Raw genomic sequence first — 17,109 nt, 5'->3', positions numbered from 1 at the left:
TAGTGGTCATGAAGTAGAACATTTTTTAGTTTGAATTTTTAGATGAAGTGATAGAGATTGGAATGTCAACTGAATGAGAACAGGAAAGGGGGACATTCAGTAACCATTCCCAGATAAATGATTTGCAAGTGGTGGTAGGAGGTTGTTGCTCTATTTCCAGTGAAGTTTGGATGAGACAATTCACTTGAAGTAAAACAGGAGAGATTTATGTAGGATTCACACAACTTTCTGCTTTCTGAGATTCTCAAAAATGTTACTAAGTAGGGCAGAATTTGCCCCACAGACAAGGCTGGAGAGTTTTCCAAGATTCCAAGTCTTTAGGAAGGGTTTCCAGGGACAGCACTGCCACAGTCCCAATTGTTCTCTGGGATAATCTGACCTGATTCACAAAGGAAGCGTATGGAATCTCATGGACTTCTGACTTTACATAAAAAGGTGGGTGGCAACCAGGCAGGGGAATAAATCAGTTCTTTTGCAGATGGAAGCTCGGCCCAGCTCAATTGCTTCATAATTGTGCAAATGCTACAGCAAATGATAAACTGCAGTTAACTTCCTTTGCCAAATATACAAAGCATTTGTACTTTTGCTTAAATCTGAATGTTTTTTGATGTGAAAGAATTGATTAGGTTAAAGTTTCATGTTGGAGATATTACTTATAGATAGCAGTCATTGTGGGGGAACAATCCCTTAAGCTACTTCTGTGAAAAATCTCAATCAACTGCTGCTAGCTTTTGCTTTGCAAAACGTTGACATATGTCCCTTGACCTTTACCAACTACCCTTTCACGTTTGACACTTCACATTTGCTACATGATTAAAATTCAGCATTAATTAATTTCAACATTATCAGTTAAGTTATATTTAGCTAAGAAAGAACACTCACTTTTGTCTTTTGTGAGTAGCATAGCAGTATTATTACAAAGAGGTAGTCAGGAGGGCAACAGAGATAGGAGAAGAGAAGAATGATTCAGTGTGTAGATAATTGTTTCAAGTGAAATTTAGCTTGATATTTTTGTTCCTGTCCTCAGTAGAACTGAGATTTAGCACCTCCTGCTGGCATTTAGCCCCCACCCCCATGTAGAAGGAGGCTGTGCTGTGTGGATGCTGAGAATGAAACACACCAGAATCAAATTATAGCACAATTCTAACACTGGCAGGAATTTTCTCTGGCCAGCTCTTGGGAACAAACCTGATGATCCTAAAAGAGAGGCAAGGCATTACTAGAAAAGATTGCCATATGGGGTGGCATCCTTATCAATGAGGGAGGTTGACATGATTGTATAAATAGTGTGGCCCCAAAGTAGTGACCATTCCCAAAGTAAACAGTCAAACCTAAAATGTTAGCCATAGCAGAGTTAGAATTCTACGCTTAAAAATGTCATCCATCTTACTAATGACTTATTCCATAGTGTGATCAAAAAGTTCATTAGAAATAGATAAATCCCAAGAAACTTAACCTCTTTTTCTCAGTTTTCTAACTAAAAAACATTTTTATTAGCTTCTCTATTCCATGCCCTTTTGCTCCTTTGGTAAGAATGTGGATAGGCAAATCTTGCTTTTACCTAAAGCTCAACATGCTGTAGAACCATCACAGTCTTTGGGATATTGGCACAGAACTGTGACACATAAGTTTATAATGTCAGTGAAATCCTTCTTTTTCTTTCCTGCTCATACAGAGCAGAAAGAGAGAGGATCTCCACTTTGTTGACAGAGCGGGTGAAACACAATTTATATGTAAATTGTCCATGTATGGCTTGTTGAAGACCTACTAATAGATATTGGTCTCATTGTGACAGTATACCAAGTATCCCTCAGTTTACCCAAAACAAAACAAGCAAAATTTTGTAAGCATTTTCATTTGTGTATCACAAAACATTCTGCCATCAGTAACTCAACTTTTATGTTCCAGAATCTGGCCCCATGCCCTCATCTCATCCTTTACCTATAGAGGAGGGATTTGGATCTCTGGTGGATTTTGTTTTCCTGTCCACTCCCTAGAAAAAATTTGCCACCTCCAAATTTTAGGTTCAGTAGTCAGGTGACTCAGCATCAAGCTACATTTCACTAGTCAGGCATTGCTAGAATGCCTCTGGATTGGTACCCAGCCTTAGGTCTTAATCCTGAGCCGAGTCTATCTTTGTTCTTGATGGGACACTAAATGCATATGTGAGATCACGTCAAAATCTATCAGCCCAGTAGCCTGGGGTCTCTGGATTTTTCTTAATTGTTTTTGTTTCCCCACTCCAGGATAGTAAAGTCCTATTTCTGAAACCTCACATTATAATTAAAGTTTTACTGCCACTGAAAATATCCCTGATTTAACCTGCCTGTTCTAGCCTTTGACCTGAGCCTCTGTGGTTTCCCTGTCACCTGGCTCTGCTCACACATTTGTCCCCATAACCCTCTATCTTCCAGCCTCCACCAGTCACTGGGCCTTCTGGACACGCTGACTTATTTTTCACCCTGGACTGACTCTTTTGAGGTCCAGATTTCAGTCACAGTAACCATACCTTCCCACTTCACCTGGGCTACAGTTGACCTTAGCCAATCCTGAGGTAATTCTGGAGGAAGATGAGTTTTGATATCACAGGAGCATACATAAATAATATGGGTAAATCATCAGCTATATTTAGGAGCAAATAACTTTTCTTTTAAAGAGTAGGAAGATTTCATACAAATATAACTTTCTACTGCTTGATTCTTCTACTCTCTTTTGGCTTCACTTGGGGGATGATAAGGGGAAACATATACTTCAAATATTTATTTTCAAATGAAAAACTTAGGTATATTTTTCTTCATTGTTGACTGAACCTAGCTGTCCATTTACCTTGAGATTGAAGATGGTTTTAGTTTGTAAATTACTTTTCTCTCTGTTTTTCCATTTTAAGGTATTACACAATGGCCTCATTATGGAGATGAACCATCCAGCAGTGGGGAAGATTTCAGTTCCAGGTTTGAATGTTTTTGTTATTTTTTCCTAATACTTTTCTTCATTAATTTTCTGCTGCAGGTGGCTTGATGACTCCCCAAAACAACTTATCAAGACATTATCCAAACTTATAATTTGGGTTGAAAGGGGATGGTAGGAGCACACTTGTAAGAAAGAAAGCTGAGACCACAGGGCTATGTCTTAGCTCTGAGGAATGTCTGATTGCCTCAGTGACAAAACAAGTTCACATTTCCTCATTCCATTTTGTGTCATTTTGTATATCCAAAAGTACATGATGTGATTATTATCAGATGGATAATAATAGATGTGGAAAAATATTAAGAAACATAGTGTGATTATTTTGGAATGAGAAAGAAAAACAGGGAAGATAGAAGCAGTCATTTTCTTCTGTAACTATGGTTTATGGTATAGATCTTGGCTTTACAAATCAGGAAACTAAATGTTTTCATTAAGGTCAGAAGTGAGTGAATTTTTGTAAGTTGACTCACGCCAGAAAAACGTACCCAAGACCGCTGCTTAGGCCAAATGCCAACCTTTTCATTTCTGGATGGAACTCTCTTTCTGATAGCTAGGAGCTGCATGCCTACTCTCAGAACATCCTGTTGAACAATTCTCATGACAGAGCTTAGAATTAATATCTCATCCTTACCAACTTCACTTTTCTGGTATCACAGTATTATTCCTCAGATCTGTTGTCTCTCCTCTGGGCGGTGTATGGAAAACACTCCATGTTCTTATTCATTTTGTCCTTATTTTCAACAATATCTACAAACTTTTTTTCTTTTCTTCTAATACAAGGCAATGAAATTAGCTAGGATCTAACCTTCATTATTGTTTTCTTGAAAGATTTTCCCTAGTCATCTTGTTTGGAATTTGGGCATTCCTCATACTGCTCAATCACCCAGGTCATATGGCAGAGGGCTTTTACAGCTGGAGGCATTCTGTGCACTAAGCTACATCCCTAGGCCTGTTTTTAGCTTTTATTTTGAGACAGAGTCTTGCCAAGTAGCTGATTTACCAGGCTGGACTTGAACTTGTGATTCTCCTGCCTCAGCCTCCCAGATTTCTGGAATGACAGATGTGTCCCATGGCACCCAACTGAGATACTGTATAATGTAGAAAGGTGATGAAACAAACTACTTCTAAAAACTAAGAAGTTCATTCATTCATTCATACCATTGAGCATATGCTATGTGCTAGGCACTACTTTAGGGTTAAAAACGAAACAGACAGCTTGAACCCTGGCCATGTGGAGTTTGTATTTAATGGAATGTTAGGTGACATAAGCAACCAACAAGTGTTTCTATGTCTGCAAAGAAAAGAAAGAATAGTGTGCTGCCCCAGAGAATGACAGCGGCAGGTGGGGACTCAAGTAGTTTGTGTGGCTCAGAGGAAGCTGGCCTGTGAGGGCTAGGGGGAGAGTATTGCATGCAGTGGGACCAGCAAGTGAGAGGGCCTGTGGTGGAAAGGTGGAAAAAGCAGGTGTAGACTAAGCCAGCATGAAAGAGCTGTGTGGACAATGGGGCAGGACTGAGACTAAAGAGATTAGCAGAGCCCTGAGGCCCCACTAAGGCTCAGTCTACCTTGATGTTAGGTACTGGAGCAAAATAACCCAAGGTATAACTTAGAGTAGGAGCCAAGTAGGGAAATTCTTACAGGAGTTTAGTTGATGGTCTTTTAAATTGGGGTCATGGTGGTAATAAAGTGAAGGAGGTGGTCAGAACCAAAAAAATGTAAGCATAGCACTTTCATTTTGAGAAGACTTTAAAGGGTACTTTGTAGTAGTTTTAAATTGTTTAATAGTGGACCTGATTGATATTCGAAATGAATCTTTGCTACCTAAAATAGATCAAAGCTGCCAGGCATGGTGGCACACACCCATAATCCTAGTATTCTGGAAGGGTGATGCAGGAGGATCACAAGTTCAAGTCCAGCTTGACTTAGTGAGAACTTAGTGACTTAGTGGGAACTGGCCTCATAAAAACAAACAAGCAAACAAGGAAACAAGGTTGGGGATGGCGCTCAGTGTGATGGTCCAGCATTGACAGATAGATAGATAGTTAGATAGATAGATAGATAAATAGATAGATAGAAGATAAAAGCAGAGTTTTCCTGAATGATAGGTTAACACTCCATCTGTGCAGCTTTCCTCCTCTGTCCCTACAGTGCCATGATTCTGCAAACATCTCTCTTTGGAATCATGGGCCCCAAACCACAACTCAGGAACCTTTGATCTAAAGATGATGTCCTATAGAGTCATCATAGTCCCCTGTGCATTAGAGGAAAGGGGAAGCATGTACAAGTCAATACAACTGTTAGCGTGATATGTGAGGAGAAAAGTCAGTGAGCAACCTAAAATGAACACACTGGTTGAAAGTAACACTGTCTCCATCCACATGTGAATGTGCTGGGTTTCCAGGGTAAAGAAATGAAGAACCAATCTCAGGAAAAAGGGAATGTTATTTTCAGATTTCTAAAGGGGAAGAATATCCCTGTTGTTCACTTTAATTTATAAAGATATTGTCCAATAATGCTGTGTAAGAACCATAAAATCTCAGGGGCATTCAGACATATGTCTTTAATTATTGCACGAGTGTCACATCTCTCTTTGCCGGGCTTATCTATTCTGATGTTTTAAGAGTCCTTAGTGAGGGAATAGCTCACCATTATTTAGAAGATGTTTATGTAGAAGTGTTGCCAGAGTAGATACAATGCACTAATTTACTCGTAATTAACTAATGTAACTCAAACACATACTCTCTACCTATAACTAAATGAACTGAACTTTGCTCTGTACACTATGTAGTGTGATCAAAATATACAATGAATGCTTAAATTGAAAAATTTATTACTGTAAAAGATACATTGGAATTAATCCCCCTCAAAATACCCTCCCTCCCTTTGAACACACTTGTCTGGTTCTTTTTGCCACTTTCTAAAAGTCTTCTTTCATGATTGTGTTTGGAGGTGTATTAAAAAGATATGGTGAATCCTGCTGCCAAGTGCCATCCAATGGAAAAGCAGCCTTGTAAAAAAACATTTCAGTGTGTTCCCATCCACCTTATTCAATGGATCTGACACGATGTACTTTTAGACTTTTTCCCAAAGTCAAAGTGACATAAAAGATGAATGTTTTGAATCAATTCAAGACATTCAAGCAGCCAAGACACCACAACTAAAAACCTTCATGAAAGAGGACTTCCAGAACTGCTTCAGACAGTGGGAAGAATGGTGAGATATGTGTTTGAGGAGAGGGGCCATCTTTTGAGGAGGATTAATGGTGATGTTTCTTTTATTCTAATGTTTTTTAAAATTTTAAATATTCATTATATGTTTTAATCATACCTGGCATATGAGTTCTGGCAAGAAAGCTGAATGGGCCTAGTCCCTCATGGAGATATAGTTTGCAGAGAAAGCAAGCATGAACAATATGTTTTGAAAAGTGACATGAATGTTTCCATGGAGAGCCAGAGGTGACAGCAGGATGACTGAGAGCACAGACCATGGCTGCCTCGGCTAGTATGTGGCTGAGGAGTGAACTCTGTGTGTTTGTGCATATGCGTGTGTATTTGTGTGCATGTGTGTGTTTGTGTGTGTGTGTGTGAGAGACAGAGGAGCTGAGGAAACACTCTGATGGAGAAAGTGGGGGGGGTGGGCTCAGAATTACCCTGGAGAGGGAGCCAGAGGCCAGATGAATAAGATCTGAAATACAGCTAAGGACCAAGTTAAAAACAAATCCGAGATCTCTAAGCTATCTATATGGAGGGCTCTGAGATTCTGCCTATCTGCTGGGTGAAAATTGAACTTGGAAACAGCTTGGACAGGAACCTCAGTGCTGTCTTAGCAGAAGTTTTTGTGGACTGATTGTAGGAGTAATTTCTGGCTCCCTTGAAAAATTCATAATGCCTGGAATTTTAAACTGTGAAATTAATTTAAAAAATGTGTGTTTATTCAGTACAAAGATGAAAGGGCACCTTAAAGTTCCTAACACATTTCTGAAACAAGAGATTTGCCACTACATAAATATCACCTTATTTGTCACTTTACTGGAAAGATCTTGCATAAATTGTCGCATTGCTTTGGAGTGCTGGTTTCCACTGAGCTGGTCACTATTTGCATCATCCTCATGTCACCTCACTGGCCACTGTGGATTTGTAGCCAGAACAGAGAGTACTGTCCTCACCTGCAGTGTGAAGGTGCCGACATGGACTTCTTGGGGCTGAGCTCCAAACTTCAGAGGATGTCAGTGAAATCGAGTTTGATGTGGAGCTCTAAAGTTTCTCACCATGTAACTGTTTTCAGTATGCACTGTGGTCATTGGATTTCAGCAGCTCTTCTGGTAAGAGTCCAGTGGTGAGCATGTCAGTGCTCTGGAGGGAAGGTGGAAAGCACTCTTGCAAGCATGCTAGCACATTCTAAATTGAATTACCATTGCTTGCTGGGCCCTTGCTCTGTGTTTTCCAAAAGCATCTTCAAATTCTTTTAAATAATACATTTAAGAGTTTTCCCCATAGTATTTTAATGTCACACTTAGAATCTACATCAATGGTTAGTCAGTAAATGTTGGATGAAAGAAGTGTCACCATGATGGATTAGCTGGAACCAAATTATTGAAATATTGATATTTGGCTTTTAAGGTATATGTTTTAAAAGTTGAATTACTTCTTTATTTGATTATCTGACATACTGTATTTCTAAGTGTTTTTCAAGACTTTATAAAGGATGATCTAAAAATGCCTTTCTGGATTTGAAACAGTATGCTTTCAAAAGCTCCTGTAAGATATTTAAAGTCCCATCAACACCTTTTATTCCAAACTAATAAAGTTTTCTGGGTGATGACTAGTATCAAAAACTATTAGATAATACATATTTTTAAAGATGATTTGTGCATTTTAATGAATGGATTGGCTACCTGTGGAAGCTCTCTGAAAGTGATTTATGTCACTTATTTGTTTCAGTTTGAAGCATGTACAATAAATGGAGTAAACACCTAATTTCTTTCATGGTTACAAATCTTGCTCTTCTGTGCTGTACAAGCCTACACCTTGCCCTGTTACTTTTAGGTTTTCTTCCCTATAGATAGAAAATCATATAATGTTCTGAAATCACATATCCTCAAAGTGCAGTTAAATTTCTATAATGGATAACAGCCGAGGGGAAAACTGTCACAAATGTCACTTGGGAAAAAGAAAAATTAAGAAACAAAAGTTTTACCTTATATCGTCTCATAAAGTTTAAATATGTTGGTCCGCAGAAGGAAAGTGAAATAAAACCAATGCAAGAATTAAAAGTGAGATAAGTTATTTCTTCAAGGTAGAAAGGCTTTTCAGATGGCAACAGGAAAAGTGTGTAAAGTTTTTGTGCTGTGTGTAGTGCACAATCTATCTTCTGGAAAGAGCATACTCCTTCAGGGACCAGGGTAAGCAGCAAAAAGAGGAAAAATGAAAAGAAGGGACTACAGTCTGTAGACAGGAAAAAGGGAAAGCTGGCAGGGAAGTGAATTTTTAAGTAGACTAGCCATGGTACTTCCCAAAGTCCTTAATTATTTTTAACATTATTAAACCCCTAATGCATGCCAGGGTACTCATAGTGAAATCAATCAGGTGATTTGACATTGAATGCCTGGAGCCTTCTCTGGAAGTTCTACTCCCTTGAGGCAGAATCTTAGACATTGTTCCCATTTGGTGGGAAATGAACAGCTGGTGACTTTCCTTCCTAGGAGAGCTGGGAGGAAGCAGAGGAGGCGTGAATTGCATCCCTAGGAATGTCTTCCATCAGGCATCACAGAAGCTCCAAGAACCAAGTTACTGTCATTGATTTGACTTAGGGAATCTCCATCAACTATGGTTATCTGTGCCATGAGGAAGAAATATTTTGTGAGACCTGGGCTTTCATACTCAGAGAACTCATGGGTCTGGGAAAGTGGCCAAGAACTCAGTTATTCCTCTGCAGCATGTCCTCATCCACCCAGACCCCCTGGGTTCCTTATAAGTGAATCTGCCTAACAAATAAGCAAACTCTTGCTGCAAACTAACCCTGTGCTATCAATGAAATTCTGGGTGCAGAGTAAGGTTCCACTATGAGGAAGTGATATTCACCATGCTAAAGAATTTTGTTGGGTGATTATGTAGTTGGACTTCTATGTTGTTTGGAATATTTTTTCAAGTACAATATGCAGAATGATCCCTGAGTTTAGAGCTAAATTTGAAATAAGCTTATTGGATTGCTAAGTGTAGAATGGCATATACAAATCAAAACCAAAACAAAGTAAAAAGATACAGCAAGAGTGGAAGCCTTAAAGATAGTAAAGAACTTAAAAGGTGGACCAGAAATTCTTTGGGATCAGTTCTTGAAAATCTGGTGTATTAGCTGCAGCTGACTTTTCGTTGGGTACCCAGGAAAGTCTTTTTCTGGATCAGATTTATGGAGTGACTTTCCTGTGGGTTATTAGGGAATAAATTAAATTAATTAAATGTGATTAGGCATTTAAACTGATCGATGAAGTAAAAACACATACCACCTAATAGCTAAATACAAAAGTTTAAAAATTGTTTTTCAGTTTGGACATCGATGTCATGGACCTCATTTGGATAATCAGTTAGTTAATTTATCTTTGACTTCAAGTGCTTTCAGCCTGGAGTGAGTTACTTGACTCATTGCTGAGTTTATTCATGGTTGGAGAAGGGGTCATTTTAGTCCTCTCCTAAGAAAAGTGACTCTGCTTTCCCCCAGCATTACCAAGAAAGGGCTCTGGTGCAGTAAATGATGGTGGTAGAGCTGAATTCTGTAGCAAAGTCATTTTCTTTAAATATGAATCCTTAACACATAAAGAAATATCTCCGCTAACATGATCTATTCAGAGAAGGTATTAATGAAGCAAGCCATCTTTTAATTGAAATAGTCATAGTTGAATTTTAACTAGGTACACAGTGTTCTGTTAATGTTAAAAAGAGATGTTGGATGGAGGTGAAGAAATAGTAGTAAAAGAGTTAAACAAAATACTCCATATAACAACCAATGGGTCATGTGCAATATCCCGCTTGTCACCCCCAAGCCTTAAGGAATTGGAAGTCCTACGCTGGGCCTGTGGGCCTCATCGCTAACCTCCCCAGCTTAAATGAATGTTGTTCTCTGTGTCCATTATTTATCAGCTGTGGTGAAATCCTCCATACAATATGTCCATGTCATCATATGTGTGTCTGGCTTTGGCATTAGTTCAGTGTGTTTGGGGGATTATTTTCTGAGTATAATTAAGATACCATACAACAGGAAAGGCCTGAGGGACTTTGAAATGCTTCCCCAATTTTCCCTTTATCTGGGCAGGTGGGCAGTGTGACTCTCAGGGTGGGTAGAACATTGGTCTAACTAATCTGTCCTGCTCTAACTACTGTTCATGTCTGTTCAAAGTATTCCTAAGAACTCTAAACCCTGATCATTTCAAGAAGAGTTGTGAAGTTATGCAAAAACATAATTTGAATTAAGTTAAAAATAGAAAAAAATAATTTAATATAAATATTTTTGGAATGTGAAGAGAGTGCATGATTAAATAAAAGTACCACTAACAGAAAGCTAGAGTGACCCTACCTCGCATAGATTTACAGAATACCCTAACACAACTTTATCTCCCATAAACTCCTCAACTGACTCTGCTTTCTTTTTGTTGCCAAGTCTTCAAGTTAATGTGTGACCTTAAGCAACTCACTTCATTTTCTAGAACCTTTAAAGGATCAATCATTTCAGTGTTTAAATTTAAAGGAAAAACACAATCTACTGTAGTGCATATACTTATATTTTATGAATAAATTTTAATGGTATCATTCCTATGGCGTATTCAAGCTAAGAATGCAAATCTGAGTGTAAGGTAACAGTTGTTGAGTGCTTTTCTTTACATGCTGTATATATAAGCACTTAATGTATACAATTTATTTCATCTCATGTCTGGAACATAAGAAAGCCGTAAATTATATCCATTTTACAGATGAGAAAACCGACACTTGAATGTTGCTGTACTAATCAAATATATAGCAAGTCAAGCCCAGGTCTAGATATATCTGAAGTCTCTCCTTGTTCTAGCCAAAAAGGAAAGTTGAGATTTCTATGGAGTTTTTTTACCTTATGATTTTGATCTATAATTTAAAGGCACCTGAATGAATTTTAAATGTTTTCTTTGAAAATCATCAGGGAAAATTATATAAATCATGTTAAAATTTTAAGACTTTAAACTTAGACTCTTTTTATGATTGTCTTACGAAGTCTATAATTGTTTTTTTTCTATTTAAATAAATCAGAAGTGTATTGTTAAGCCACATTGATATTCTCAAGAGCATATAAGTGTAAATGCAGCAAAACATGTGGATTATATTTCCTTCAAGTTGTACTGTTTTTCACACATTAACAGAAATGCAGTTTGAAAGAGAGAAAAAAAGAAATGTTTAGGATCTCTATGTAGATTTCAATCATCAAAAGACCAAGAAGTTAAGCTGCCACTCAGACTTACCTCAATTTTTTGTCCTTTTTTGGGGGGGGGGGATATGGTGTTAGTGTTTAATAAAAGCAGACTTTCTATTTGGGAAGATAGAAAAGTATTGACAATGGATGACAGTGTTGGCAAGGGATTGTTGCATAACGATGTAAATGTACCTAGTGCAACAGAATTGTACACCTAAAATGGTTAAAATAATAGATTTTGTTAAATATATTTCTACTACAATAAAATAATATTAAGAAAAAGTAATTCAGTAACTTCCATTTTCATATATATATATATATATGTGGTCTGCATACAAGATAGAGTAGAATGGAGAATATATAGGCTCAGAGAGACCTAAGAGCAAAACCAGGCTTTACAATTTATAATTGAAGCTGACAGACAGTCTAATCTTTCTTAATGACATCTTATTTGCAAAACAATGATCAAATACCTCATTACAACGTATAATAATTAAGTAAGTTACACCGAGTTCCTGGAACATAGAATGAATAAGTGGAAGCTCTTTGTAGATAATTAAAAACCTTAGCATTTATAGTAGCCAAGGGTCTTTGAGAAAAGAAAACTAGCCTCATTACTAATTATTTTTCAACCCTTAAACATTAAAATAATTCTGCCTATTTCTCTAAGAAATACACTAAAACAAATCATTCTTTTGTTAACAAATGTTGTCCAATCTTTACTCTGTACCATATGCTGGTTGACAGAGCAGCTTAGTCGGGGGACATGTGACAGGGACCAATCAGAGCCCATGTACTGAGAACAGGGAGACCCTGAGACTGCGGCTGTTGCATATGTGTGAGGCCAAATGGGTCCCTTCATCTGTTTTCCAACTCAAAGCTCTTGAGTAAATATTTTGTGCATAAAGTCAGTGGAGACCATGTAGCATGAAAGGCTCCCTTCAAAACATTATTCTTTGACAAATCATGCAGTTGAAAATAATTCAGAGATGAGACTGTCCAATATTGTTTGGGGCACGTTAGAGAAGGACCATGACACTGCAGCATTTCCTGTAGGACCCCTGGCCTCTTGCGAACTTATCAAGTTGTCCCACCAAGAAATGACCCTTCTGGCAAACAGCTTTGGGAAATCTACACTAAACAAAAGCTACTGAGTTTTGTCGACCTTGGCATTTCTCAGAACCATTGATATTCTAAGAAGTGCTTCAGTCTCTCCAAGAGGGGTGTAAAATGCCATGGTTCCTGAAATTGTTTGACAAAGCTCCCGAGCTCTTATGAGGATCTTGAGGAAAGTGATTTGTGGGACACCCCAGTGGGCATGTGTGTCCCTTGAAACCACATGAGTCAAGTCATAATGGCATTTACTGGAGAAATTGGCTAGTTTACACTAACAAAGGGAGAGAACTATCACATGAACCTATACAACTAACTGTCCTCCAAAGGTCAAAATTTTCTCTTGGTTCTTAGCTCAAGAGACCAAGGATCCTAAAAGCTGTTAGAAGAATGTTCTTTCCTCCATGAAGGCTGAATGTTTGTGAACATTGAACAGGAGAGGGTCAGCCAGGAACATGCTGAGGACAGGGTAGGCAGAACCTATGTGGCCAAGGGATCATGGGGCGGGCACCCCAATTTCACACTTAATAACCTCAGCCCCCACTTAGTGAGAGCCTCATTTGACAATGAAAGGCATTAATAATGAAAATAGACTGAGGATAGCGCTGAAGTGCAGATCAGGAATAGCTCACACGGTGATGCTCTTACACTAGAAGCAAAAACTATCCTGGGATCTAAAGAAATCACTTAAGAGGAAAACACTTTCTCTTCATTGAGCCTCAGGAAAGCTGCACTAGGAGAATTCTGCACAATTGTTCATACTCTAGCTTAGAAAATGGAGTTGATTAAGTAGAAGGCATCTTTTAAAATGTGACAAAGATGATGAGGTGATTAAGGGGTAGGATTTAAGTGGCAAGATGTGGAGAAATTAAGACGTATGACTGAGTAGCACTGACAGTGGAGTATATGATAGCTGGCTATAAATATCCAATTAATTGCCTAATCTGGCAAATGAGAAGAAGCAGGCTTTAACCACCAAAAAGGAAACTTGAATTGAAGTATATTAGGGAAATAGTATTTAACAGTAAGGGTGACTTGACTGCCAATGAATGAGAAAATCAGTTGAGTTACTTGGATAAAGATTCAGGAAGGTACTTTTCATTGTTTGTCATTTTCATCCTAATGACATTCTGACAGTAACAGACTATTTTCTTTGCAAAAGATGCCGAAGTTTATGTTTGTTAGGAGAAGAAATTAAAAAACAGAGAATTATGTGTAAGTTGTGGCAAGGTATTGTGAGCTGGTGATAGCCCTTACAGTTGCTTCAAGCTTCCTCTCTTCCCTTAAACTGAATTGTAGTACTGTTTAATTATATGAGTCACAGAAAATCTGTGCATTGCATTACACTCTACTGTATGTGGAGGTTTGTAATGCAAACCATAAGAAGGAGAGTTACTATAAGGAGCATTTAGTAAAACTGGCTAACACTGAGCATGATTATGTGTTCAGTGCTTTACAAATATAGTATCTAGTCATCATATCAACACTGTGAGAGAGGCATTGACACCCCCATTTTACAGATGAGCAGACCTCTGAGAAATTAAATAACACTTCCAAGATCACTCAATTGGTACATCACAAAGCCAGAATTTGCATTCAGTTCTGAGTTACTAAAAAAGCCACACCCTTTTATTACAATGCTATGCTGCCTCCTGAAAGCATTTTTAATCAGCATTTTTATAAACCTTAGACAAATGGCTTAGTGTATATGAAGCACTCTTAAGAGTAAAACGGTTTGCTGATGTTTGAGTGTGGGTGATCACTAAGGGTGCTACCCACACTGAACCCAGATAATACTTTGGCATGGTTTTAGCAAGCAGCTTGCTCCAGGTTGCTCAGGGAGTGTGATAGCAAGACTAGGAGAAAGGGTGGTTGGCTCCAACTTGCTGAGCATCCACAGCTGGTATATGGAGGGGCCTGGCCAGATCTGCCAAACAGCATCCAGATTTGATTATAACTTTTCTTTGTGGTCGTTGAAGCTTTTTGTTATTTCTTCCCTTCTGTCATAGACTTCAGATCTCTTTTCAAATAAGCAGAAATGATTCCTTATTTCTGAGCGTTTCATCGTTGGTGGCATTGTGGAATGTCCCACTATGATGGGGGGATAGGGCCAATTATAAAGAAGAAATTCCTCTTTGGCTTGCGTGTTTATATGAAAATGCCAAAGCCACCAGCTGTTACAACAGCAGGACTAGGGTAGAGCCTCTTCCTCAACTGTCTTACAGCAGATATACAGCAGGGAGAGATCATTCCAGCAGGCTTGATTAGAAGATGAAAAAAAATCCCACGAAAAGTGTGGCACTGGATTCATGAGGGGTATAGTGTCAGTTACTTTTCTTGTTGCTGATAAAAAATACCTGACACTCAAAGTTGAAGGAGGAAAGGTTCATTTCAGCTCATGGTTTATAGAGGTTTCAGTCCATAGTCCCCCAGCTCCAAGGCAGGGTGGAATGGCAGAGGGGCATCAGAGAGGAGAAACAATTCATGGCAAAGCAGGGCAGACAGCAAGGCAAGCAATAAGCCACAAGTGACAACAACAGCTTCTTTCTGCCCCTTTTATATTCCATCTAGGCTATGTGGTTTAGGGAGTGTGCCAAAACAATCAGTGGACTAATTTAATAATCACACACCCTAATCCCAGCATCACATATTTATCTCCAACCGCCTCTGAAAAAGCCCCACCTATGACTGCATGAGGCTTTGTGGAGAACATCTAGTCACAAACCATAACATATAAGAAATTTAGGAAATATATCCTTAGCATATCTCATTTCGTTGAGAAGTTCCTGAATTATAAATATAGAAATGACAACTCAGATTCCAACCACTGTCTATTCAAATATCTCACCTCAGCTTACCACTGAGGAATATTTTTCTTGAATATAGAATATAGATTGAAAAAATTAATTTCACAGTCCTATTTATGGAACACTTGAGACAGTCAGTCCATCAATGTTATTGTTGCCTCATTTGCCTTTTTTAGCCATCAAGACTGACTGCTTATTTCTTTTACATTCAGGGAGCGTATTTCAACTCTGAGGAATTTCATAGCAGAACCTTATTAGAGATGGTATATATCATCTTGTTTGACTATCTTTATAATACTTTCTTCTTTTCTTAAAAAATATATATAAATGGTATGTTAATACAGATGGAAAAATCAGATCTGACAGGGAGGTTGAAAACAATAAGTTGTTATTTAAACAATTCTTCTGGAATCATTCAAGAGAGTAGGGTGGAGTAGAGTCTGAAACAAAATAAAACACTCCTAAAGCTCATATTTTTTAAATGAAGTTTAATTTATTTTCCTGAAAATGCTCTCCTTACTTTAAATACACTTATTCCATTGTTCTCACCACTTTCTGAAGCAGTTCTGGAGGTCCTCTTTCATAAGTGTCTTTAGTTGCCCTGTTGTGGCTGCCTCAGTGTTCTGAATTCATCCAAAGTGTTTATCTTTTATGGTCAATTTGACTTGGGGAAGACCTAGATGTCTCATGGTGCCACACCCAAGGAATAGGATGGATGAGAATACAACATAATGTTTTTACCAGTTTTTCTTTTCACATCATGGAATTCAGTAAGAGCATTCACCATATTTTGATCATACCTCATAAAAACACTCACAAAAGAGGACTTCCAGAACTGCTTCAGAAGGAATAATGACATAAGTGTGTTTGAACCAAGGGAAAGTATATTGAGGGGAATTCATGACAATGTGTCTTTTACTGTAATAATTTTTTAAAAATTTAAATATTCACTGTATATTTTGATCACCCATTGTAGAAGATGAGCTGTAAATTTCTTAGATGTAAGATTATAAATAGGACCCACAATCAGCTCTCCCAAGCAGGCCATTGTTCTTTCTGTGGTAAAGAAGCTTATTTTTCTCTGTTTTTCCAATTTTGGAAGTTCTGCATGTATATCCTAGCTCCAGTTATGATCCGTATGACACCACGGTGCTTTTTAACCTCCTTTGTCAGTGCAGAGCAATAGTCCCTAGGTCCTCAGAAAATACAAATGACAACTGGTTCCTAATTTGGTATTTTACATCCACCAAGATGTAATGACCATTTTGATTTGTTAGTTTCCATTGATTTTTCTTCTGATTTTTTTCTTCTGATCTATTTTTCCAAATAGTCATGATATATCCCAGTAAGATGAATACAAACAGCTGTCATTTAAACACATTTGGTCTTGAATCAGATTAGAATTATAGGAACTCCAAACCAGAGTTTCTTGTCATTCCAGGTAAAATTCTAAGACATTTACTGTGGAACAGGATTACAGGATTATTTTTATTTCAAAAACAAAACAAAACAACCAAACCAAACCAAAACAAAACAAAAACTTTGTTTGAAAATGGTTCTTGGTTTCTTCCTTTTAAACTCCCTGCCTGGGAGCCAAAGAGCCTATTAAAAATGCTTTCAGGGACATATTATTTTGAAAAAAAAATAAAAATCATGTGTTTCTTCTAAAATTCATGAAAAAAAACCCTTACTTTTTTTGCCTTCAAATCATCTATTTGACATGTATCCTTTGTCCTTATTTAAAGGGTATAGGAGGTATTAGCAAAGGCTAAAACAAGGCACATGTATGGAG

At 37.9% G+C, this 17,109-nt stretch overlaps 1 protein-coding gene across 1 annotated transcript in view; it reads left to right on the top strand.

The window, feature by feature from the left end:
• The window catches only part of Sugct (succinyl-CoA:glutarate-CoA transferase), a 743,994-nt gene that overhangs the window by 632,595 nt on the left and 94,290 nt on the right, over positions 1-17,109 (top strand). Inside the window, exon 13 of the mRNA XM_004840252.4 lies at positions 2,888-2,951. Within this exon, the coding sequence (XP_004840309.1) occupies positions 2,888-2,951 (64 nt within the window). The remainder of the gene's footprint in view (positions 1-2,887; positions 2,952-17,109) is intronic.

Source organism: Heterocephalus glaber, unplaced genomic scaffold (genome assembly GCF_053883595.1).
Source record: "Heterocephalus glaber isolate CG9 unplaced genomic scaffold, H.glaber_assembly_v1.0 deba00001610, whole genome shotgun sequence".
Lineage (NCBI taxonomy): Eukaryota > Metazoa > Chordata > Mammalia > Rodentia > Bathyergidae > Heterocephalus > Heterocephalus glaber.
The sequence above is the reverse complement of the archived record's forward strand: the minus strand, read 5'-3'. Positions and strand labels throughout refer to the sequence as shown.